Genomic DNA, 26,397 nt, shown 5'->3' on the forward strand with positions numbered 1-26,397 from the left:
CGGCTGCGGGCGCGGCGGCTCGGTGCGCTCGGGCCGGGGGCCGGGGCCGGGGTCGGGCCGCGGTGGCGGCCGCGACTCGCGGCCCATGGACGCCCCGCAGCTGCAGGAGTCGCCGCGCCGCGACACGGACGCTCCGCCGAACCCGTCCCCGCTGCCGCCGCCGCTTCAGCCGGCGCCGGGGAAACAGCGGGAGGAGAAGAAAACGGCGCTGAGCAAAGTGAGGAGGCGCGGGCTCGGGGCGGGGGCGGCTCCGGTGGGAGATGGGAGAGGGTGGGAGGGAGGCTGCAGTGAGGGGACAGACCGAGCCTGGTCTCGGCAGGTCCGTGTGTTTGTAACGGGAATTTCTTCATCTGCAGAGTGAGAGTGTTCATTCCCTGGAGTACTGGGAGACCCCCAGCGTCAGCGCTGGAAATCATTTCACCTTTAATTGTGAAGTCAAGGCTGGCTATTGCTGTAGCAAAGCAGCTTCTGACAAGGGCAAGAGCACATTTCTCCGTCTTTATTCAAGCACCTTTCAAATAATACTTGCAGAGTATAACAGGCTGTCTGGGGATGTCACAGAGTCTGTCTGGCTGGAGACGTTCAGAACCCACCTGGACATGCTCCTGTGACACCTGCTCTAGGTGACCTGCCTTGGCAGGGGGGTTGGACCAGAGATCCCTTCCAACCCTGACAATTCTGTGAGTCCTTCAGTACTGTGAGATTTGATTTATTCCCGGGGTTTTTTTAATTGGAAAACTGAAGAATTGAAAATTACTATAACCCAGAGCTCAGTAAAATTAAATTCAGATATTAAAGTGCTCAGAAATTAAAACAGGTTGCCATTTTACTGCTTTGTGTGGTGGCATCATTCAGCCAGAGGTTTCTACACAGTTTCCTGCTCTTTATTATTGGGCAGTTTAGCTGGATGTAGTGGGTTGACTCTGGATGGCTGACCTCCAGCCAGGTGCTCTTGCACTTCTCCCTCAGAAAGACTCCCCAGGAATAAGGTACGATGGAAAAAACAAAGTGTCATCACAAGAAAAACTGACACAGCTGAGGGAAGACCTCATAGCAGCTTCTTACAGCTTTCTCACAAAGGAAAATGGAGGGGCAGGCACTGATACTTTCTCTCTGGTAGCCAGTGACAGGATGTGAAGGAATGGCACAAAGCTGTGTCTGGGGAGGTTTAGATTGCATGTAGAAAAAGGTTCTTCACCCAGAGGGTGGTTGGGCGCTGGAACAGGCTCTCCAGGAAAATAGTCAGCACTAAGCCTGACAGAGTTAAAGAAGCATTTGGCCAATGCTCTCAGGCACACGCTGTGATTCTTGGGGCAGGGCCAGCAGTGCCAGCAGCGCAGTCGAGTCAGTTGTGCCCCATTGCATCCCATCAGCAGGGATGAACCCACTCAGGTCACACGTGAGTTCCCTGGCATTTCCCAGGGAGAGGAGGGGGAGCCCCACAGCCCAGTGGTTTGTGCAAGGAAGCGCAGCTTAGCATGACAAGGGGCACAGTTCTCTCCACAGGATCCGGCTGGTATCTCACTCACAGCCCATCGTTCACCCTGTGCCTTATCAGATCAGAGGTTTAGCCATTACACAGCTGAAAGTTCACCTACTCCATCTCAACCAAGCACCCTGGCATCTCCACAAATGAGCACTGTTTTGAGTCACTGTCTCTGAATAGTTCAGTTTACTTCTTAAAATATTTCTGAAAGCTGGCTGCATATGCAGAGACAATGGCCCTCCTGCTCTTTTCCTTTACACTGGAGATTTTAAAGTGGGTTTTGTTTTTGGTTTTTGTTTTTTTTTTGTATGAATACGTCATAATGTAGTTTGAAACCTTGATGTTTGTTTTAACCTTCATTGATGAACTGTAACAGCCTGCCTAATTGGCTGTGAGCAAGATTCAGTCTGGGGCAAACAATAACAGAATGAGTTCCATTTGAGTTTAGTTTCTCCGTTTACCTGCATGGATTTTTATGTGCTTCATACAAATTTGTAAATAATCTAGTTTTATTCCTTTTTGTCTCATGCAAAAGTTAAAAAGGAGAAATATTGGTTGATTTAAATTAAATCAGAATTGCTGGTATAGTTACATAATTTACTCAATATCACAGTGGTAAAATGAATTTTGAATAAATCAGTTTCCAGAAGAGAAACAAAACACCATGTATGCTTCATGTGTTCTGAAGAACTGAAGATCTATCTTGTCATATTTTAGTGTGTGATGAATCACCCCTCCTCTGGCTCGAGATTCTTTCCACTGACTCTAGAGGGATGCCGACTCTTTATTGCTGACCAAATTTGGAAGTTAGGGGTTCTCTCAGAGTCAGTTTCACATTCAAGAGAAAATAAATGTTTATTTAGAGAAATTATGACCATTTCTGACCTAGGTAGTTGCACATGAGTGCAGCATCAAAATAGTAGGTGCTTCAGCTTTTCTGTTAAAACCACAAAGGATGTGGAGTGAGGAAGGAGGAAAACTTACTCTGATGGAAAATCTTTGTACCTAACATTGCTCTTCTGAACTTTGTCATCTCTGTTTCCAAATGGGCCTCCTTAAGGCTTTTGTCCCAGCTGTTCATTTGATAAGAGGAAAATACCAAAGGCAAACCAAAAATTCTCTGAAGAAGAGTGTCAGTTCTCACTGTGTTTAGATGCACAATGCCAATTAACAGTTTTAAAAAATTCTGATTTTAATTTTCCAGAAAAGTTTGTGTAAGAATTTAGGGAGTCAGGCTCTTTAGAAAAAAAGAAGGCACTGACAATAGTTGCATATATAGTTTAATTTTCTCTCCTATGTGATGAAATTTGGATGACCCAAAAATATTGCTGTTCACTTGTTTAATTGCATCTATGGCAGGTTACCAATGAAAGATACTGTTTTTTCTCTCGCACTGTTATTTGTAATGTTATTCTCTTCTGCCTTCACAAATCTAAACTAATTTTTTAAAAATTCATTCAAGTTTGAATTTTTCAGCATGAAGTGTTTGTGCTCGCTCCGTTTTTCTTCATCCTGCTTTTCAAAAAATGTGTTTTCAGACACAAGATGGGTTTTTTTGGAATGGGTTTATCTTTACCAGGTTTGTATGGCTACAGCTTCTTTCAGCAAACTACACAGCTTACATGGGCATTTCACTGCCATTCTGCCCTGTTGGTTTGACTGATTATTTGTTTTTTGACTGGCTCAAGATCACCTTGTCTCTTTCGTCCCCTTTGTTCAAATGCTGACACATACCTGTGTATATCTTTTTCTGAGTCATCTCTTTACATTACCCACTGAGAAATATACAATAAACTTCCAGAAAGTAAAAGTTTAATCAAGGTTAATCTCAGTCTTCTCTTACCCAGAAGAGAATACTTTTTGAGTATAAGGCATTATATTCCCATAGTCTGTCATGTTATGGACAGTTCACCAGATTTCAGCAAACTTTGTGCATGTGTCTTCATGTCATCCCAGCTAACAGGAAAAGCTACAGGACAAGGTTAGCATGTTTTCTGTCTTTCACTGAATAGCTTTTTTCTAGATCCTGTACCATGTGCGTAGGTGGCAAGCAATCCAGAGAATTCAGTGATAACAAAAACATGTGAAGATGAAAAGAAATGTCATGTCACCCAATGAGAAGGATTTGAAGAAGCTACTCAGTGAAGAGGATCTATTGGAAAGGGGCATAGAGATGCTTTGATGCAGAAGCAGACAAGTTTCCTTGAGAGCTGTAACATCCCAGTTTGACCACATCCTGTGTTACTACTTCACAGAAGTCTCTATAAGCTCATTCAGATTTTACAGCTTGTCAGAAATTCATGCCACGAATGATGAATGTTAGAAATGGGTCAGGAGCAGTTAGACAAATACTCAGACATAGAAATGGGTCAGGAGCAGTGAGACAAATACTCAGACGGATATTTATCTATGAAAACCTATTAAACATAAGCTACAAGTTTGGTGTTACAAAGTCCCTAGGCTGCAGATACTTGCAGTTATGAACTGAGTGAAGTATTTATACTTTTTCCCCTTTTTAATAAATTTTCTCCTGGCATTCTCTATTAGTTGCTGTTGATAAGGGCACTAGAGAGGTCTTACTGTAGCTGTTTCTACATTTTTATTTCCAAGATAATTCATCCTAGAGGACAAAACAAAGATATGTGTATCAGCTCCAGTTTCTCTGTTTTTGTAATCTTTATAATATCTTTGTGTTATCTATAAGTTTACAATGCTGTGTTATAGGCAAGCTATAAAACTTTTTCAAATTTCGTGTGATTAATGTAATTTTCAGTTTTTCAGTTACATCCATTTCAGTAAAATCATTTCAGAAAGTGACTTGTGTTTCGTTTCTTTTTCAGACTCATCTGATTCACTGCATTACATTTATTTTCTCTTGCATATTGACATCAAAATGCTAACAAAACACTGTTTATAGATGATAATAAAGACTCTGCCTTCTTGATAGACTGTTGTGTACTCAGACTTCAAATATGAACTATGTTTTCCAGATGCTCTTTCCTTTTTGTCTGCTAGTAAAGGTTTCTGAGCCTATTCTAAAGTGATTGATCTCTGGCCCTTCAGGGTTTGGGTAGTCTCTCTGGGCTGGCATTGAGTGCTGAGTGCCAGGAATTGTTGACAGTGTTCTGAGTTTATGAAAGGAAAGAAATCGGAGCACAAGCCTTGCTTGCATGAAAACAGTTCAAATAGTCAGTGCCATGCCATGTATCACACAGAGTGATAAAGCTTTTCCAAAGAGCACTCCTCCTTTTCCCTCCATAACTTCTTCCCAACATTGTGCTCAGGATTATTGTAGCTAAACAGCATTAGCACTGTAGGATGTAGGTTTGTACCCGGGAACAGCAGCACTGAAGGGGCAGTGCCCTTAGTGCTTCAAGGGAACCACCACTACTGTGTTCTGGGTGAAATAATTGACAGGCTTTGATTGGCACAGCTCTGGTGTTTCTGCCTTCTCTGCCAGGCAAACTGCTCATTTTTAGCTGTAAAAAGGAAAGACTAAGCTTATTTGAAATTGTGCCAGTTTCACCCCTAACATAAATGACCACAAAAGATGACAAGGATGAAGGCCAGGGGATTTTAGCTTGACATGGCAATGTCAATGATGTGTTATCAATTACCGTATGAATGGGTGGAGGAGCTATTTGACTCCAAAATTTAGTTGTAGAGCTCTATATACATGTAAGTATATATTTTATAAATGCCCGCCATGATTCATGAGTTGATAAGTATTTTACTAAGATAAGATTGCTGGGTTTATAGTTAATATGTTGCTGTTTAGACTGTAAATAACTATTTTAAATTGTGTTCCTGTATATCAGTCTTTTTACACAATTGTGTTAAAAGGTACTTTGTAGAAGAAGTAAACATTTAGAATGTGTTTGTTATTAAAGTTGCTAGAAAAATAAGGACTTAAAAAGATGATAGACTAAGTGTTACAGAAATAAATGCACCCTAAAAGATTGAATACCCTTGAATGCAGAGCAGAAAAACAAAAAAAGAAACAGTGTGTTGGAATGAATAAATGTGTACACTCAGTCTCATCTGGGTTATTTCCATAGAGATTGCTCCAAGTGCTGACATGTGCAGTGCATCTGTCCAAAACATTATACGTGTGGAAAGCAGCATTATAGACAGCAAACATATGGCAAAATGGAACCAGCTTTTGGATGATAAAACTGAATTTCAGATCCTGAATGAAATCTGTGGTGTTAGATACTTGAAAAAAGGAGGAGACACACAGAGTTCACTTCTGTAGGACTCAGCTGGAAGACAAAATCCTGAAGAGTAAAGAGTATTTTAGCCAGTAATTGCTAAATACTAAGTACAAAAGTCAAGCAAGAGTGTTTCTTCCTAGGAGGGGTTGTTAACCTCAGAGTGCCTGTAGCCTGTGAAGCCCTGTGCATTCTTTGCTGCATGACCATGCTGTTGAGTTCTGAATGGATAGGTAAAGACAATCCAGGGTGAGGAGTAGCTGCTGAAAGTCATGTATGTGAAACCTAGAATAAAAGTGATATATATGCAAGCTAAGTATTTTAAATTTGCTAGGTTTAGTTAGCTTCCCACCTAGAATGTTAATTTTACTCACCTTTTTTAGGCACACTGTACATTTTGCTGGGTAAGAAGCCTAAGACAAGGGTTTGAAACACTCAATTGTGTGGGGTTTGTGCACTCAGCACTCTTATAGTTAACTCACATGCATATGAGAACCAACTCTTTTGTAGAAGTAGCTCCATCAGAGAAGCGTTGTCACAGCTTTGTTTCTGCAACCTTCTACCCCAATACATAGCTACAGTAATGGACAGACACTGCTGTGGTATTGTGCTGCACACCAATATCCTGCTGTGCTCAACCATGCTTTTACATTGTTGTATGTTTCTGCTGATGCGTGTGAAGTTATTGAAGATGTTAATAGTGTATAGCAACAACACTAGATCCCTTACTTGCAAGGTAAATTCTAAATCTGTTTTCCACAGTCCTGTTTATACAGACTCAGTTCTTTCTTACTAATGAGTGCTTAATAACCATATCAGATGTTTCTCCATTTTGAAATATATTCACTCTGTTTAAGCTGAAAAAGCTAGAAAAATATGTTGTGTTCCAGGAAAAGATTATGTTGCCAAAGAAAGTGAAAGAGATGGCATTGATATACCAGCTAAAGGAAACAAGGAAGGAGCAAGCCTTTGTATTTTCAGTTCTGTTCAGTTCACAATGTGTCTATCCATAAAGGTTCTGAGTTCCTACAGGAAAAAAAAATCCAGCTGTATGACGAAGCTGCTTGCTGTGCACTGAGGCAGAGAAGTGCCATAGTAATGTAGGAGTGGACCCTTGTCCAAGTAACAGTCTTTAATCTATAGAAAGTTTTAGTATTTTACAAAAGCTGAAGATGGAAAGAACAGTGGAGTAGTTATTTAGACTAGGGACTAAAACTTAGTTCCTCAGTCTCAGGTAATAATAACTGGAATGAAAAATAACGGTCCCTCAAGATTCCTGGTTTTGTCTGATGATTATTTAGCACTTCAAGGGTACAGTCATATCAGTCTAATGTCAGGCCTTGTTTAATTTAAACCTCAAAGCACATGAAAGATAAGAATAGTGCTGGTGATGTGACAAAGGAAGTTTCCTTCTTCATGAGAGCCCCAGTTATCTGAGACTTACTGTTGTAGCCATTAGGCAGCACAGAGACATTGCTTCCAGTACAGCTATAGATTGCCACAATAAAATTCCCTCCTTTACTTACACATTTTAAAATAAATCTTTTAACTGTGTAATTATGAAAAGTGTTAAATGTTGTCTTCTTTGAAATCAATGAGAAGAAATCTGTCTTTTTATATTTGCTTTGCATCTTAGTGATACCTCTACAGCCATGCTATAGCATCTCTCAGCCCTGGCATGCCCTAGCAGACATTTTTGTAGTTACCCACTTACCATTCACACGATGCTGTTCTTATCCTAGAATGTCAAAATATGTGGGTATATATGGATAAAATGGCTCTTCCTCTCTTCCTTGGAAACAGTTTGTCTTCTTCAAGCTGTAGAAACACTTCATAGGTGGTATTTACAAAGTAGCTAAATGAAAAAAACCCTCTAGGTCGTTCTGGTTTTTTAACATTTCTTCTGGCTACGGGATCAAACACAAAATTGGTGGATGTACAAAACCATTGGAGATTGACAGCGCTGCTCTTTATGGTCTCCTTCTAACACTGTAAGTGGAATCCATATGGGTGCATATGTAAAAAAAATTACTCGGAAGCAATGTTGCTTTGAGCTGCCACATGTATGGATCCTGTGATCCAATCCATATTTTTGCTCTTTCTCACTCATTGTGAAATCTGATTTTGAAAGAGCTATGGGATTGAAATATAATTGCAGTTGTGTGTGTTTATTGTCTCCTGGTGCCAGTGGCGAGTTGGTCTGAAGACAGGCCATAGGTGACAATGGAATTATGGAATTATAGGTATTTTAAAGATGTAGGCTTGTGTTAAGATTTGTTCAGAAACTTGATGTAATATGTAGTCATCATTAAGTCAGTTTAATACAAACTGACATATGTAACAGTTGCAGGAGTTTAAAGCATGTACATGCCATGACTCACAATAACTTAGCTGATGGGTTCTAATTCATTAAATTACCTCAGTCTCATTGTGGTTGTGGTGTGCCAGCCCTGAGGTTTTTATCAGGCACATTAAATATTTACCCATGGAGTGGGGTCTATGCCAGTACATTCTTGAAGAATCAGAATTAAGTACCTGTTTCTTTTGCTATGCTTTGGATTTTCACAGCAACTGTTAGGCACAACTAGACATTGCATGTACATTGATAACACATGGATGTCTGATGGAATTTATTTATTTATTTGTGTATAATTCAGTGGATTATATTGCCAACTATTACAGTTTTTATTCTTTCTTAAAGGTGAAAATCTATTTAAATACAGTGACAGCCTGGAAGCTGCCCCTTCACTGCAGTCTTTTACTTAACCTTTCCTTTTCAGTGATACAAGACTTTTCTTAGTATGCCCAAGAAGTTCCTCAAAAGTACTGCTGTTATTCATATCTCTTAAATAGGGAAATATTAAAGTTTTGATCCTGCACAGTTGGAAATGTATGCTCTGCAATTTAGGGGGACAAAATAAACTGGAAATATTTGTGTCAGTTCAGAATAAATTTGACAGTTGCATATAGAACTCTGATGTTCTGTTACTTTTTTTCATATATATCATTAGATGTGTAAATGCAAAGACTGCTTTACATAGCAGTTTTTCAAAGAAGATGAGAATTATGATGTGGTCCTTCTGGTTTTATGCTTTCCCTAGCCCTGAAAAGAATAATAAGTAACATAAAATAAAATTTCTTGTTGCAGCCTTTATCCTCATCTCTACTCAAGAGCATACATTAACTTTAGAAATCCTGAGGACATCCTTCTTTTTAGAGATCGTTTTGATGGCTATGTCTTCATTGATAATAAAGGTTGGATTATTTGTAAGATATTAAATGTGTATGTATACATATACCAGTTTAGACCATCAATTTGCTCTCTTTTTCCTAGTTAGGCCATTATTTCATCACTATGCAGTTAATTACATAAAAATATGTTAACATTTATCACTTAAAATGTAATAAAGTGCAAAGTATATTTGTCCATGCAGTTTTGCTTGTCTATGTTGTGTGCATGCTTTATGTGCATTCCTGTACTTTGCAGGAATGCACTATCAAGATCATACTAAGAAAATTACCTTATGCAAGCTTCACAATTCATTACAATTGTAACTGAACACATTGTGAGCACAGATTTTTACATCTTCAGCCTTTCTGAGCTAAAGTTCTGCCACTTACTCCTGTTTGGAAAAAGCAAAAGGAAACCTTCAACATTTTGGTTGCCCACTTTTAAGACATGTAGATGTTGAATTTTTAGGGCTTTTGCAGACATCTTGAGTTGAATTCTGAGAACAAGAATGGCAAAATTGATTGCCCGTTTTAAAATGTTCAGTCTGCAAATGTTTGCCCAACAGTAAAGAAAAAGTCTGTAATGTAGATATGGGTAAATCCAGATCTTCTGCAGGAGTATGAAACTGCCATCAATAAGTGGTTTAGCAGAACTTTAGCAGTTCCTTGCCTCATTCAGGCATACCTTCTGTAAAAAATTGCATAAGTTATGTAAAATAGACATAGGTTTGTGGCTCTCTTATAGAGACATTTTCTAATCCGTATACACAGTGTTACAGAGGACCTGTGAAAAGTAGTCCTGCCCACTCTTACTAGAAACTGATCCCTGAAGAGGCTGTCAAACTAATGAATTCCTCTTCAGCATTTCCTACCTGAGATGTTTTATTTACCTCTAATATCCCTCAGATTTAGATGGTTTTTGTAGGGATGAAGAACAACACGTTCCTAGCAGTGTGCATTTCCCAGATTTAAAATTCTGTGTGTTTTAAGATTTAAAACTAGAAATAAGTTTTTTAAATGATTCTCCTCAGACTTTGCCTAAATTCAGCAATAGTATCTGCACTGAAGCCAGAATACTGTGCAAAACTGAGCTTGGACACAGTTGGCCAGTTTGACATGACTGCTTGTGCAATTAAGGAGCAGAAGGTTTGATCAGAAGTGCTCTCTGGTGAGGCTTGTGGCAGCATTGCATTATGAGGCTAAAACTGAAGCAAGGATTAGCGGGTTCGATAGGGTTAACAAATGTTCTAGCAGACTGAAGACAAGTTTTCCTTGGACATGAGCAAAGTGTAATCTTGAACCTGCTGCAAATGGAAACCAAGTGCAGTTCAAAACCCACACACGGTTCTGACTCCAGTGCGCAGAAGAAGCCAGCTCAAAGCAAAGAATCCCTGCCAGTAAAATCACAGGCAGGAGTTGCACAGTCCATCGTAAACAGAGAAGTTACACACAATTCTGTGTGCTGAGTTGTACAGTTGTGGTTCTGAAAGGAGATGCTTTGTTGTTTTATTGCATATTACCTGGCATTTACTTATTTTTTAGGCTTTTAGGCAACAAAGGCTTAGAAAAGCAACTCAACAGTTCCAGATTGATTTCCCAATAGTACTTAATCACTTGTCAGACTGAGATTTTGTGATAGATTTTTCTAACCAATTTCTGTGAATAATTAAAAGGGAGCTATAAATAATATTGCAAAAAAATTATTTTGCAACAGTATTCATCCTCATTTTCAGTCTTGTCAGCATATCCAAATAAAAGATCTTTTTTTAAATTTTTAAATACCTCTACATGTAGCTTTTCATTAGAAGTTTAGGAGCGAGTTGTAGAAACATTTATTTTTATTTTCACATAAGACTTCCCAACACATGTTCAAGAGTTTGGAAGATCTTACTTGAAGGTAGGGAATGTTTCTCCCCTTCAAAAATATTAAGGATTGATTTCTTTTAAGGTTTGGAATATCCTGCAGTGGTTGAGTTCGCTCCATTCCAGAAGATTTCAAAAAAGAAGCTGAAGAAGAAAGATGCCAAAGCTGGGAGCATTGAAGATGGTAAGCCTCTTTTCTTGACATCACAGTGGGAAATTTCTGTTAGGTATTGCGAAGTGTTAACATAACTCAAAAATTTTTCTTCACAGATCCAGAATATAGGAAATTTTTAGAGAATTATTGTACTGATGAAGACAAGATCTGTGCCAATCCTGAGATTCTTTTGGGAGAGATTGAGGCCAAAACAAGGGAACTCATTGGTCTGTTTTCTTGATTTTTCTTATTATTGAGAATATTTAGTATCTTTATCTTTTTCTTACTTTTTATCTTTATGATACTACCTGCAAGAGCTGACCTGATCAGTCTAACAGATTTATATTACCAGTTAAATATTTGTTTTCCAGGCAAGTAGTAGCAGTAAACCTTAAAGTCTCTATGCATGAAATCACTTGGTTTCACTTCAACTTTTGCATGCACACACACTGGCTTCAGAAATAGGCCCTTAGTAATTCTGAATGCTTACAGATGTATTAGTAGATGGAAGATTTATTTTTAAAATGCAAAATAGCTGAATACTTAACCATTGATCCCTGATACTAGCTGTTTTTATTACAAAACATGAAATGATCTCTCTCTGTTCTCATGGTCAAGATTCTGGAAAAGCTCTGAAAGTAAGGCAACACCTTGTTTTCTGTATGCATGCAGCATGGCTTCCACAGTCCTGGGGGGAATTTTAAATAAGGTGAGCACTGAAATCTTCAGTGCTAGTATGCAGTTTTCAGGAGGACATGGAATTTTGGTGTATCTTCAAGTGATGATGTGCAGAATAGTTAGTCTTTCCTTAGGTGTGACAATTGAGTAGGAAAAAAAATTGACCTTTGCTGTTATTTCTTTACAGTGAAAAAGTGGCCACATCTTTTGATTAGAATCATAGAATCATTTAGGTTGGAAACTTGCTGTTCAAGAACATCAAGTACAACCATTAACTCAACAGTGCCAAGTCCATCACTAAACCATGCCCCCAGGTGCCACAACTGCACATCTTTTAAATACCTCCAGGGGCAGTGACTCCACCATTTCCTCAGGCAGCCTGTTCCAGTGCTGGATAATCTTTTGTGAAGAAATTTTTCTTAATATCCAGTATAAACCTGCTCAGTTACATCTTGAGGCCATTTCCTCTTTCCTGTCACTTGTTAGTGCTGTTTAAGTGTTGACTGGAGAGACTTGAAACTCTAATAATTTAGAGGAAATGGAAATGGACATTTAGATAACCCTGTTATCAATAAAACTCGTTTGTTGCTGCTTTAGATGGGGAAGTCATCCAGTAATTTTTATTTACCCCCAATCTTCCATGGTTCTCTGGTTGACAGCAGAGTAAAGGTAGTAAAAAATTTTAATAAGTTTGCAGTTTGCAAAAAGTTTACAGTTTCAAGCAGATTTATTAACTTACATCAGGGAAGATGATTAATCTTGAGAGTTGCAGATTTCTGAGTAACAATATTAACTGAGGGCAGCTTTAAGAGTTTTAATGTTTCATTTCTGTTAAATCAGAGGATATCAAACTAGTTGCTTTATTTTTCCTGCCATTCAGAGCTGTGGCCATTGCTATCAGTACAAAACCAAAGATTTCTTCAGCAGGTAGCATGTTTATAGCAAAATTATGTAAGGGTTTAGCTGTGTGTCCAGTTTCAAAGGTGTTACTCCCGCTGATGTCAATGAAGGATGTGCCCAAGACTTTGCTGGCAGAATTGAGCCTCACGTGCTCAGAATTTCTCCATGTAAAGTTACTGCAAACCAACATGTTTTATGCATCATGCCAGATGCGTTGGCTGATCAGTTTCCACGTGACAGAGAGATATGAAAGAGATTTTCTCTGTAGCAAGATGAAGATCAGCAATTTCTTCTAGTTTGTTTGTAGACAGCAAGATAAAATGTAAAGTTTTGCTGACACAGCTCTTAATTTAGTAATTTATTTTCTTTTAATTATTCTTAAACATTTTAGGAAAGTGCTCTTAGGTTTGTATTGCAGTAAGGCCCATAAATAAGATGGGTAAGATTCAAGTTTGATAAACTTTTTTTCCCCCTTCATCTTCTTTTGGTAGTACTCATCACACACTGCTTCTCTCCCTTGAACTTCAAGTTATAATTTCTCATTAAACCTCTTGTACTACAGTCTTAGTCATTACTAGGGTCAAGTTCTGAACTCTCAGTGCAGCTTATCCATTCCCCAGACCTTCCAGTTACAATTTGCATTTAGATAACCCTGTTATCAATAAAACTCGTTTGTTGCTGCTTTAGATGGGGAAGTCATCCAGTAATTTTTATTTACCCCCAATCTTCCATGGTTCTCTGGTTGACAGCAGAGTAAAGGTAGTAAAAAATTTTAATAAGTTTGCAGTTTGCAAAAAGTTTACAGTTTCAAGCAGATTTATTAACTTACATCAGGGAAGATGATTAATCTTGAGAGTTGCAGATTTCTGAGTAACAATATTAACTGAAGGCAGCTTTAAGAGTTTTAATGTTTCATTTCTGTTAAATCAGAGGATATCAAACTAGTTGCTTTATTTTTCCTGCCATTCAGAGCTGTGGCCATTGCTATCAGTACAAAACCAAAGATTTCTTCAGCAGGTAGCATGTTTATAGCAAAATTATGTAAGGGTTTAGCTGTGTGTCCAGTTTCAAAGGTGTTACTCCCGCTGATGTCAATGAAGGATGTGCCCAAGACTTTGCTGGCAGAATTGAGCCTCACGTGCTCAGAATTTCTCCATGTAAAGTTACTGCAAACCAACATGTTTTATGCATCATGCCAGATGCGTTGGCTGATCAGTTTCCACGTGACAGAGAGATATGAAAGAGATTTTCTCTGTAGCAAGATGAAGATCAGCAATTTCTTCTAGTTTGTTTGTAGACAGCAAGATAAAATGTAAAGTTTTGCTGACACAGCTCTTAATTTAGTAATTTATTTTCTTTTAATTATTCTTAAACATTTTAGGAAAGTGCTCTTAGGTTTGTATTGCAGTAAGGCCCATAAATAAGATGGGTAAGATTCAAGTCTGATAAACTTTTTTTTCCCCCTTCATCTTTTGGTAGTACTCATCACACACTGCTTCTCTCCCTTGAATTTCAAGTTATAATTTCTCATTAAACCTCTTGTACTACAGTCTTAGTCATTACTAGGGTCAAGTTCTGAACTCTCAGTGCAGCTTATCCTTTCCCCAGACCTTCCAGTTACAATTTGTGATCTCTTTCAACATGTAAAAGTGCCCAGAGACAGCCACTGCTCAGGCAGGGGAACTTAAGGAGCAGGAGAGAGAGGCAAAACTCAGATCTGAGGGACTGGAAGGGGGCTCTGGGGACCTAAAACTTGTCCAAAATGATGGGTAGGTTGGGAGGATGGGGGGGGCATGGAAAATCTAGGAATAGAGGGAGAAAAATACCAAATCAACAATCTTTATTGGTTGTTGATTCCTACCACTGATACTTGCTAAAAAGAAACAGTGAATCCTATCAGCCTTCCCATTCATAACTGTGTAACAAAATTTTGTTATTAATGAATGTGTTGCCCCCAGAATAATCCAACTTTCAATGCAAAAACATTAAATGTTTTTGGGATATGAATTATGTCTAGATTTTGGCCATGTCATTTCTCTTTGTTGAAGACTTTTCTAACTTTTTTTTTCCTTTCTTTTCTTTCAAATTTTGTCATGCATTTCAATAGGGAATGTTTTTCTGTGGTTTGAGGGAGAATCCGATACATAACTGTAAAGCAATTTCAAGTGGTAAACATTTTCTATTCTGGGATATCTAAAACTGACAAAATTTGTTGTAACTACTCACAGCTGTAAGTATGGGCTGAATCGAAGTCTGAATTCAGTACTGACAGCCATGAATAAAGAATTTGATAAGGAACATGGTAAAGAATTTGATGATGTTCTCCAAGTTTTTGTAGAATTTGGGGATGGTTCAGGCAGGTGACTTGATTTCAGAGCATGGAGATAGCTCTGAAATAAAAGAATGGCTGTGTGATTCAGTAGATGAGACCTTTTATTAGCAATTTTGGAAGCCACAGTTTTAATGGATCTGCTAATACTTTGCTATGTAACCTGGAACAAACTGCTTATCTGTTATTCCTCCTGTTTTCCCGTGGAAAGGTGAATACTAAATGTCAGGTAAATCAAAATGTTATATGAGACTGAAAATGTTTCCTTCATGTTTCTGGGATTGAAAAGTGCTATGTGAGATTACAGTAATGTGGGCTGTATATGAACAACAATATAGCTAGGTTTTGATGTACAAAAGTAAAATGTAGGAATATATTCTGAACACATTTATTTCTTTCTTTTGGTAAAATAACCTTTCCTTGAGCAAAAGAGAAAAGCCGTTCTCTTGAACTGAAAGGATATGATATTTAATTAAATATCAAATAATCGTGCAGCATATTTCTGTTGCTTCTAATGCTAACAGCAAAAAATCAATTAAGTGTTTCTAAAGCAGAATGATGGGAATGCCTTCAACAGTACATGAGACAAATAGGTTTATCAATGACTTAGCTCCCTTTCAGATAAAGCTAGAAAAAGGGGGTTAATACTAAAGCAAAGAAATGAGTGCATTTTAGGAGTTGAACACTATATCACAAATTTTTTGTGTTTTAGCTAGAAGAACAACACCCCTTTTGGAATATATTAAAAATAGAAAATTAGAAAAGCAGGTACGTTCAGACTTTTGCCTGAAGTTCCACCTTTATGTTTCATATGGTTTTCTGTTGGACAATTTACAATTAATCATTATTGAACTCTTCAGAGAATACGAGAAGAGAAAAGAGAAGAACGAAGGCGGAGAGAATTGGAGAAGAAACGTTTGCGGGAGGAAGAGAAAAGGAAGCGCAGAGAAGAAGAAAGACGTAAAAGAAAAGAAGTGGAGAAGCAAAAGAAGATTTCTGAAAAAGAAATAAGGATCAAGGTAACTGAGATCAGTGAAAAAAATTATTCTTCTTTTGAAGTTATCCAGAAGTTCTTTGGTATCTCAGTGTTTGTTCAGTGTACAACAGCACAGTGTGGAGACAGCAAACCAGTTTTGACTGGAAGGGAAAGCCAATGTAGGGCTTTGACAAAGTGTTCTTTGAAAGTGTGACTGATGGCCTTACCTACCATGGTGTGCTGGTGCAGTTAGAGCAGGTTAACTCAGACATCTTCATACAACTCTGCAGCATTCTGTGCCAGCATTACCTGACAGAACCAAATTGTTCTGTGCCAACCTGTTGGAAGATTATTGTGAGTTTGATCCCCATATGTGCCATTCACTTAAGAGTTGGACTTGATGATCCTTGTGGGTCTCTTCTAACTCAGAATATTCTGTGATTGTGTGTTTCTGTGAAACATAGCTTTAACACTTTCTGTCATGCAAATCTTCAATTGGCCATGTATGCAGAGACACATATTTCTGTTTATACTCAGAACTGATGTATTTTAATTGTATGCTAATTTCAGGTTGCACTGCCTTTCAGCAATCTGAACAGATTTTAATGACATCACTTAGGAGAGTTTATCTTGTGCTATGGATTCAGGCCATATAAAACCATCTTATTTCTGTAAGATTACATAGATAAAACTGTTCATCTGAACCAAATTTTTTGTTACTGGAAAGGCTTTATAGGCTGTTTTGAGGATGAAATTTGGTATAAGAATCTGTAGCATAAAGCAAGAACACACAGACTTGGCTCAGATTTAGTAGTGGTGAGAAGCCACAGAACTGTGGACATCTTTCCTCGTTTGTTCTTGGAAAACAGTTTACTTCACCTAAAAGTATAAAAATAGTAAATTCTGAAGCTGAATTACAAGTTTTTCATATCTGGGCATAAAAAAAAAAATACTCTAGAAGTTCATAAGAAAAGGGACTTAATCCTTAAAATATATTACCTAAAAATGCTTGTCCAACAAGCCCCAGTATTCATGATATATCTGTGGTGATATGACCCTGAAAGCTATTTCTGTCTCTGAAAGAAAAGGAAAATACTACCTGAGACAAGCATTATAGAAGTTCCATATATTGGAGAAGATTAATCTGTGCTCATTTCAGAAACAAAATGGTGGAATGGAAAAACTGAGGTGTTATGCCTAGAATTGATATGGTAGGGTAATAATTTGAGACAGTTGATCCTTCTATAAAGATTATGCCTGTAATACTATGCTCTGCTGAAACCCTCTGTGGGTTGCTATGAAAGGAACAGACTTCTTGAAAATCCTAATCTTCAAGGCGAAAATGTAATGATTTCTCTTCTGCTAATATCAGAAATTTTTCCTCATCTGTATTTGTGTCAGCATGTATTAAGCACCTACTTCTACATGCCTGTCTATCCCAATTCATGTGACTCACATTTTATATATAATATTTCAAGGAGTGAAGTATTAATCCTGCTCTCTTTGTAGTACTGTAGAAGTTCTACTTCTTATTTTATGGGCAATGACATTGAGCTCTGTTACATGATTTCTGAGAAACCATAGACCATAATAATGTCTTTATATTTATAACTCAGGAGAAAAGAGTAGGTAAGTGCTCTGGGAAGAATAGGTAAGTGCTTTCTCCAGTATTCTCCACATATTTGAAAGAGTGCAGTTGAATGCCTGTTAATGACTGTCACTCCTTAGCAAATGTAAGCCATTCTTTAAAAATAACTTTAAATTTTGTACTTTGTAAAATACATTCCTAGCATGTAAATAAGGTATCTCCAGTCTTAGCAGGTTACTGTATAAAATGTCTGTACAGTAGAGAAGAATAATTTTACATCACAATATAAACAAATATCTCTTAGCTTCTCAGGAAGCCTGAAAAAGGAGATGAACTGGCCAGTGAAAAGCACAAAGAAAAAGGTGAAGAAGCTGACACTGAGGAAAATAAATGGGATAAATCACCTGGATCTGGGAGTATAAAATCCAAATCTTTGGAGAGTTCACTAAAAGAAATTAAGGAAAAGTAAGTAATATTTATCTTTTAGTCTTTAATTTAGATCTTAAATGCTTTCATCACAAGGCTTAAATATAAGTGGTGCATTGACAAGATGTTCTGGCACCAAAGAGGCAATTTCATTCTGTGTGTGAACAAATCTCTTCCTGTTGTTTTGGTAAAAGGTGTTTCGTAACAATTTACTGACCTGGTGGCAGTATTAGTGGATGCAATTTGTTATTGGTGAAATGCTTTGAAATCCCTGATTGGAAGGATTTCTGCATGAAAATTCAAGTAATTTTGTTTGTTGTTATTTCACCTGTTCCCCATCAAGAGCTCAGGTAAGGCTTTCCTTCCATTAATCATGTTAAAGACTAAATTGTCCACAATGCCATATTTTTCCTTCATGTGTGGGTTGGCTACAATGAACCTATAAATGTTTAGGTAAGTGGGACAATGGCAAAATAGTGAAGGTGTGAATGAAAGCCTTATGATAGATACATGCAGTAGGCTGTCTCTATCTCCTGATGCCTTTTGTATTACATTTGCAATGGTAGGAACAAAAGGCATAGCTCAGTTCTATTACTGCTGTAGCCTGGAAATGACTCATCTCACAAGTGTTTTCAGCAGTTGGTTCTCTTTCTTGTCCTTTGGCATATGAGTCCCATTGCAAGCAGGATCTACCCATAAGATATGCAAGATAAATAACGAAGAAAAATGTGTGTTCTGAATGTTCCTGAAAAATTCCATATCCTGAAACTCTGAAATTGAAAATATTCAGCAACTTCTTTATTGATGGTTTTCAAGAAAGGAAACAGAACAAGCTCAACAGAAACACTTGCAGGGGCAAATAAGTTGTTTGCTACTTACAGAATGTTTCAGGTTGGAATGGACCTTTAAGATCATTGAGTCCAACTGTTAACCCAGCACTGCCAAGCTGCCATTATACACTGTGTCCTCAAGTGTCATGTCTGCATGTCTTTTAAGTACCTCCAGGGATGCTGATCCCACTACTTCTCTGGCTTTTTATGGATTCACCTTTTGGTGGTGCCATGTAACACCATTGTTTGCTATTGATGCATTAAGTTTAATAAGACATTAATGTAGATTTTGCTGATGTAAAACAGAATTCATTTGGCTGCAGAGGTACAATAAGCATTACCTTGTGTTTCCAAGTGCTGATTTCATCTTGATTTTTAGTGGGTGGGTAGCAAGCTATGAGCTGTTTCAGCTGGATTGAGATTTAAAGTTGAAATACTTTGTCACTGACTCAGAAATTGGTAATAAGCTGTAACTGCCAACTCTACCTGCAGGAGACTGAACTTCCTGTTTGAAACCATGTCAAAGGCTTGGTAGCAATAGCTTCCTACCACAAATCAAAATCTCAGTAGGTACATAAGTTACGTGGTCAAATACGGATTTGAAACTGCATCAAACAGAAGTGCTTCAATTTCCTTTATTTCTATTCATTTCTGCTTTCTTGGACTGTGTAACTTTGTCTTCTACCTATACTCTGAAATTGCTTACCCTGCCATTTCCATTCTTGCCTGCCTGTTCACTGTGACTGAATTTTAGGAATCTACTTTAACTACTCTTGGAACAGGAGTTTGTATCCCTGTCACCTGCCTGCCTTCAGACACAGCACTTCCTCCCCGACAGTAACAGACAAGGGAAGAGACAAGTATCAGGCAATACTGCAGCAACAAATTGAGAGGGTCTTTCTGGCTTTTTGGAAGGTCATGCCCTGAGCCTTGCTAGGACTTGAAGTTAGGTTCTGGAATAGCATATTAAACATGAAACAAAGCAACTTACTTAGCTAATATAGTATTTTATGTTAATATATCCATGCTACAGGTACAGGGTCTGTGTACCTGTGGTTGGTTCAGGTGTCTGTGACAGCTGGGACGGATGTTGCTTCCACTTGGTGAACGTGTTATGCTGACTCTAGCTCAGTCTTGTGAAATGCTGAATAACTTAACCTCTCATTCAGGTTCTGCTCTGAGTTTCAGCGCTTCCTGAGATGGGGACCCTCTTTTGGCAGCCCCACTAATGCCCAAGTTCATGAAAGATGCTACCAATTTTCACATTTCTGTTATATGAAAAAGAAAAGTTATATATATAGATACACTTTTATTTGTATTAAATAATTATAAATGAGAGGCATATCACTATTTGACCATTAAAAAATCTCCATCCTCTCTGATTCTGTCTGCAGTTTCCCAAAATATGAGACTAACATAAGTAACTTGCTGTTTCAGTTTTAAGTATTTATACATATGTAATGAAAAGAAACTGCCTGTATTTGTTCCTTTTGAAGTTCAGTCTATTTTGTGATCTTCATTATTTACAGTCTTGCCATATGAGAGAAACACCCATTTGCTGAACTGGAACAATAAAGTGAATATGAGCTGAGAATTTTATCAGACAGGCAGCAAAATATTGCCAATAGTCTTTATAATATAAACCATTTACAGCATAGCAGAAATTAAGTATCATGTTGTGGTAAGGTAATGGTCTTTGCTGAAATAAAATAGGCAAAGGCAGGCTAAATTATTTGGAGGCACAATAAACAAAAGCCTGGAACATAAGTATTTATTTTCATAAATGTCTTCTGCAAGTTATGATATCAGTAAATAATTTTTGTTATGCAGAGACATGAAATTTACAAATTGATACATGATACCTGCACAATTCCTTCAGCTCATGAATGTTCCCGTTCAAAGGAATACTTCCATGCATGACTCACCTCAATGCCAGGCGACAAGAGCTAATAGTGCAGCATGTGTTTATATGAAGGGTATTGGGGAACTATTGATAGGATTTCAAAGAGGGATAGAAGGTGAAGAATGGGCCTTCCACAATAGTTGCACAAAAGCTTGGTAAAGCTTTGTCTGCTATTCTGAACCAAATGCATGGGTGGACATACATGGGTAAGACATTCAGCATTTAACCCTTTGTAATGAGAAGAAAACAACCTTGCTATATAATTTATCTACACACTTCTGAAGTCAAAGGAAAGGTTTGACTTGTATCTTTCTGTAGCTCCTTTTTACTGTTAATTGCTTGGATTTTCTTTCTTTTCGTACATACTCATAGGTCACAAAATGATAGTGACAAAGAGCAAAGAGATTTGGAGAGAAGATTTCGAGAAAAAGAACCTGAAAGACAAAGGTATCGATTGGATGATGGCAGAAAGCATAGAACTCACTATGAGTTTGACAAGTTTATGAGAAGGAATGAAGAAGAGCTGAAATGGGGGAAAGGATACAACCAAGACAGAGGAAAGAAAGGGAACTACAACTACAGCTTCACTGTGGAGGCAGTAGACAAACTGGGTAAAGAGGACAAGTGTGATGACATGGCATCCAAAAAGGAGCGCATAAGAAATAAGGTTCTTTTATTCATTTAGGATAATCTTTCATTAGTTAATATGGTTCAAGATCACAGGTTTTAACTTCTGCAAATTCAGCATAAAGATGCTTTTTCAAAAGAATTCCTTATCTCATTTTCAGTAAAACCCAGATTTCTTTCTGGGTTGTTGTCAAAGGACAACAGCAGTTAAAATAAGTTAAGGTTACAGGCTCATTCATATTCACAATATATAGAAGACCTTCTGTCTTCACTTCAACCCTGCCATTTGAAGAATACTATTCTTGGAAGCCTTACATTTTATAAGTATATTAAAAATCATTACACTTCTGATGTGTAATGAAATTCAAAAACTGTGGTATGTTAGTCTTTTAAAAATGTACTTCCATTACTCTCATAAAATAATTATATTATGGATTTGCCAGGCATTGCTTGGTAGAGCAACAATAAGGACTTAAATAAATAGCTAATTCAGAGAGCATGAATGTATGGATTCTTTAGTATTGCATACCTGCCAGTATGAAAAGGCTGTCATTTCATCAGGATAAATTTATCCTCATAGCTGTTGTCAGAAGAGCAGATGGAAAACCAGTGTGAGCAGAGCCTGTATCAGGGTGTGTAGTAGAGCTGTCCCTTATTGTCTCCCAGAGATATGGGTATCATTTTTCTCAGGCTGGCTGATTTCACGGATATGCCAGACTCTTTTCAGGATGTGGCTCTCCTTGTCAGCCCCTTTCTCTCTCTCTCTCTTGATCCTAGATTTTCCACAAAAGATGACCAAAACACTGTTAGCCTAGAAATTTATTCTGCATGTGAAACTCTTCTTTCAAAGCAAGTGACTGATCTATACTGTGGGCTAAGGCTGACAAGAGTAAACTGGTCACATGCAGAGTGAGTCTGCATGGAGTGTGCAGGGAAAAAGTTCAGGTGGACTCACTGTGCATGTCAAGGAAGTCATCTTGTGCCAACACAGAAAGCCCGGTGTGCCCTGAGGTTGTTTTTTATGCAGAGGTCAGCTGGGTGGGATGGCTAAGATTTATCTGCATTTACACATTAGCCACTTTCCGCATCAGTGGCTCTACATTTTTCTGTAGAGCAGTCAGAAAAATGGCTAGTTCAGAAACAGGAAGATGGGAAAAAATATTTTTTTTCTCATTCTTGCCATGCTCTTCTTGAAATCTGTCAAAATAATCTCCAGCCTTGGAATTGCATGGTGGGTCTTGGGCCCTTTTGACAAGTTTTAAGAAGCTGCCTGCTTTTTATTTCTTTGCATCACACTTGTGGTACCTTGCTGAGTCCCTGGATTAGTCCATACTTAGGACTAAAATAGTAGATTTGTTCCCTAAAAAAATAAGCACAATCCATCAGGGATTTTGCAGTGTGGTGACTTTTTTCCTTAGGGGCTCAGTTTTACAACTTAAGTATAGCATTGACAATGCCAACACCAATTTTTAGTCAGAGATAGAACCTCTTTCTGAAGTTTGTAGGAATTAATTAGAAAATGGGAAATTTCCAGTGTAAGTAACATGATAGCTTTTATACAAACCACAGGCTACAGAGGCTGTGGTAAGAACAGTCATTTGGACCCTTTATCTTAAACTTTCTAAAGGGCACTGCTTGAGGATCTACTTTTATGCAGCTGTTTGGGATATAGAAAGGTGTGTTATGCATTTCATACCACACTGCAAAGCACTAAGTAGAATGATCTAGTCATAAGGCTCAGTAGTGAATCTTGACATCTGGTCTAAAGAGAAGGAGAAAAAAAATGGGTGAAAAAAGGTGAAAGAAAAAGAAAAGAAAAGGGGAAATGCATATTGGGAATAAGAAAAATAAATGAAAGAACAAAAATCCAGAATTACTTCAAAGTTACTTATTATTACTTATTTTATTACTTACTTCATTATGAAGGAATTGAAAAATGGTATAGTTTGATGTAGGACAGTTTCAGTGCTCTGCCACTGTCTTTAAGTAGGCTGCTGGCTGTTTGCTAAACTTAACACAAGACTGATCAAAAAGCTCAGGTAGTGGTGAGCTTTTGGTTGCTTCATAACATTATGCGAAAGTAGAATACCCTTACCAGGAAAAGACTTCTTAAGCAGAGTTTCTAACTGGTGTGTTTTACTAATGAAATTTCAAAAATAAAGAGTGCTCTGAAAAGCATCACCATTTTCAGGTTTGAGGTGTATTTTCCACATAAACTGGCTCCTTCTTCCATTTTCTCAGGATCAGAGCAGCATGTGTATGATTGGGTCACTCATAGAGCCTGCACATCTCAACTTGTACTTCCTTTGTTTATTATCAGTGCATAAATTCTCTTGCTCTCATACTCAGTATGGAAGGCAAGATGAAGTGGTGCAAAAACTGTACAATTTTATTTTGATGTGTATAATTCAAATGTGCATTGCATGTTTAAATTCTGGTAAGGATTGGGTAATGATTGATGATCAGTTGAGAATAATTTTCTAGCTGCTACCTGCTGAGCTGTTCTCTAGTCTGTCTTGGATTTTTATGTTCTGTATAATATTTGACATTTCATCTGCAGAGTTGCAAGTGCACAGGCTATTGTTCTTCTCAGCTGATGTTAGTGAAGGTAGCAACATTTCTTTTGTTTTACTTGTAAGTAGCATGTTTGATAATTGCAGTATTTCTCCTTGTTTATGTCAAATGTATCATAGGATCTTTAATTTTTAAAGTGTTTTTCATTTTTTCAAATGTTTGGCTCCCAAGAATAGTGTTACAAACAACCCATATTGAATACTAGATACTGAATACCAAGTCAATTTTCATTACATGCCATTTTTTTCCTGGTTCTTATAAAATGTAAAGTAATTTAACACAAAATCTACTTTCTTCATAAAGATTCAAAACTTTAAAATTCCACATATGTGTCCCACATGAGTTTCTCACAGCGTTAACCATTATCTCCTTCCCTCTAGGATCGTCCAGCCATGCAGTTGTACCAGCCAGGAGCTCGCATCCGAACACATATGGGACCTACAAGCAAAACCTATGACTGCAGTGGGAAATCCTTTGAAGATGCTCCTGATAAAAAGTATGAGGCAGATAATTCAGCTGGAGCTGGTTCTGAAAAGACTGAAGAAGCAGAATAAAACAGTCTGGGGGAAAAGTCTTGTGAAAAGGAATGAATTTAAGATTCAGCATCATCACAAAAATCCATTGGGCTGTTTCAGAATTCCACAGGCAATTGCATCAACAAAATAATAAAAGCTCTGCCTCTTACTTTCTGTAAAATAAAGGGAAGAGTGACTGGAGATATATAAAATATCTTACAGCAAAGGAATATTGCTGCTTTTTTACAAAAAGGAGCTCAGCACTCTGCGTAATTTAAAAGCAGTTCAAGTATTTTATTAGATTTACCTTGAAATAGAAGACCCTCTAAAAATTTTAAGGGAATATTTATATAAGACTTTAGAGAAGCTATGTCAACTTCTTGAGTCTAAAAAAATGAAATGTAAATTTGCATCAGTTTGAAATCTGAGGCATTTTACATGTATTTGGTGCATGACATGAGGGTCCACAGGACCCCTTCCTGCAAAAGGCAGGGGCAGGGGCTGCTGCAGGGTGTTGCAGATGGACTCAGGGGACCAGCCCTGGGACGAAGCTCTGGAGCCAGTGGTGTTTTCAGGATGAGGCCCACAGTTTGCACAGTTGTGAGGAATGTCCAGTGGTATCTGTACCTCATGGTGTTTACATTGGTTTTCAATTAACTGTAGTGTCAGATAAGTGTTAGTAAAGCTACAAGTATGTTCTTGGAGAGTTTGTCATTTTCTGAGCCACTTTTGCCTTTTATGTTTTAATAGATTCCTTGTGCTTAAAACAGAACACAGCTAATGCAAACATCGGCACATTAACAATAAATCTGGTTTTAATTAAATAGCTGGTTTTTATCATTCTGACACTGACTTTTGGACAAAAAAATGTGGTTGTACAGTGATGACTTTTTATATGCTAATGTTTCATATAAGTTGCAGTAACAGGATTTGGAAAATGTAAAATACATGAGCATTCTGCAGTTTTATTTGTTAAAAAATTAAACACTCATGAATGTCAGTTGCAAACTACCATTTTGTAAGATCCAGGCCAAATTCTGCCCTCTAAGGCAGGCACATATACATATGTATGTGTGGGGGTGTGTGTGTCTTCTGTTGGTTTCAATGATAGACGTGTGTTTATGAAAGGGCAGGATATCTTCATTTATCTTTCATGGCTGAAAATTTCTCAGTTGTCTAAAACTGAGACCTGCTTTGTCATTGAAGTTAAATAGTAAGATATTATTTTTACATCCTCTCTGAACATTTTATTATTAAGCATAACATCTGATTGTCCTAGACTGAAAATTATTTATTGTATTTTACCAGATATTAAGCATTAAATAGAATAAAAGCAAAAAAGATTTTGACTATGATTTTGAGATGTGATACTGTGCTATTTTTTCATCTATTACTCCAGAAAAAAAAAAGAGTAAGATGCTGTTATACTGCTTTGCAGGCTTCAGAAGCAGATAAAAATACAGTTGAGAAGAATTTTAGTATCAGGCTACATAAGTCAGCTGCCAACTAAAATTACTTCAAGATTAAGTAAAACTGCTGCTAGAGAATCATCTGGGTTTAGCTCCATCTAAAGTTTATCTCGTTTGCCAAGTCTACCCTGACTGCAGGAGAAAGGATTTTGTTGTGGTGTCCTGGCTGAGCACTGAGAGGGCAGGCTTTCCCCTCAGTGAAAAATCCCAGCTTGAGCCAAGGAAACTCGTCAGGGAAATTCTGCAGTAGAGCTGGGCACAGCTGGGATCTTCACCAGTTGAGGGTCTGCTCAAAAGCATTTCCCACCTTTTTTTGATGCCCTGTGGTCCCTGGAGCAGGGGGTGTGTTTCACCTCTGAGAGGGACTGGCAGGACACAGAGGAGCTGTGATTTTGCACATGCTCACAACTCAAGTTTGATATCTTTCGGCTTTTGGGCTTCTCCACTTGCACCCAAGTTCCTTGGTTATAAGCACCTCTTGATAGTATTATAGAGAACTAACTAAACACAAGAATTTTGCAGTGTTTTTCCATTTGGGTCTTCTTACTCAAACCTCATCCCAGTAAAAACTGTCAGTGCTTAAACACTTGTGCCCATCAGGTCAAGCTGTAGATTCAGGTCAAGACAGAAATTCCTG

At 37.8% G+C, this 26,397-nt stretch overlaps 1 protein-coding gene across 1 annotated transcript; it reads left to right on the forward strand.

Moving 5' to 3' along the window:
* On the forward strand, positions 1–25,646 carry LOC121354158 (regulator of nonsense transcripts 3A-like). Its single transcript, XM_041468566.1, has 11 exons — positions 1–217; positions 357–607; positions 7,566–7,688; positions 8,846–8,952; positions 10,877–10,975; positions 11,062–11,172; positions 15,565–15,620; positions 15,713–15,871; positions 17,721–17,881; positions 20,948–21,242; positions 24,157–25,646. The coding sequence occupies exons 1-11, from the start codon at positions 86–88 to the stop codon at positions 24,328–24,330; spliced, it is 1,668 nt and encodes a 555-aa protein (XP_041324500.1). The 5' UTR covers positions 1–85; the 3' UTR covers positions 24,331–25,646.
* Positions 25,647–26,397: the final 751 nt, after the last annotated feature.

The sequence above is a fragment of the Pyrgilauda ruficollis genome, unplaced genomic scaffold, assembly GCF_017590135.1.
Source record: "Pyrgilauda ruficollis isolate IOZ18807 unplaced genomic scaffold, ASM1759013v1 scaffold22, whole genome shotgun sequence".
Taxonomy (NCBI): domain Eukaryota; kingdom Metazoa; phylum Chordata; class Aves; order Passeriformes; family Passeridae; genus Pyrgilauda; species Pyrgilauda ruficollis.

What these genes read in the sequence shown, in the direction of transcription:
- LOC121354158 (XM_041468566.1), top strand. Translation starts at nt 86, where the DNA reads ATGGACGCCCCGCAGCTGCAGGAGTCGCCGCGCCGCGACACGGACGCT. An exon ending in ACCCACCTGGACATGCTCCT is followed by an intron (nt 608 to 7,565) that starts GTGACACCTGCT and finishes TAAATGAAAAAA; the next exon opens with ACCCTCTAGGTCGTTCTGGT. An exon ending in AGCTGGGAGCATTGAAGATG is followed by an intron (nt 10,976 to 11,061) that starts GTAAGCCTCTTT and finishes TTTTCTTCACAG; the next exon opens with ATCCAGAATATAGGAAATTT.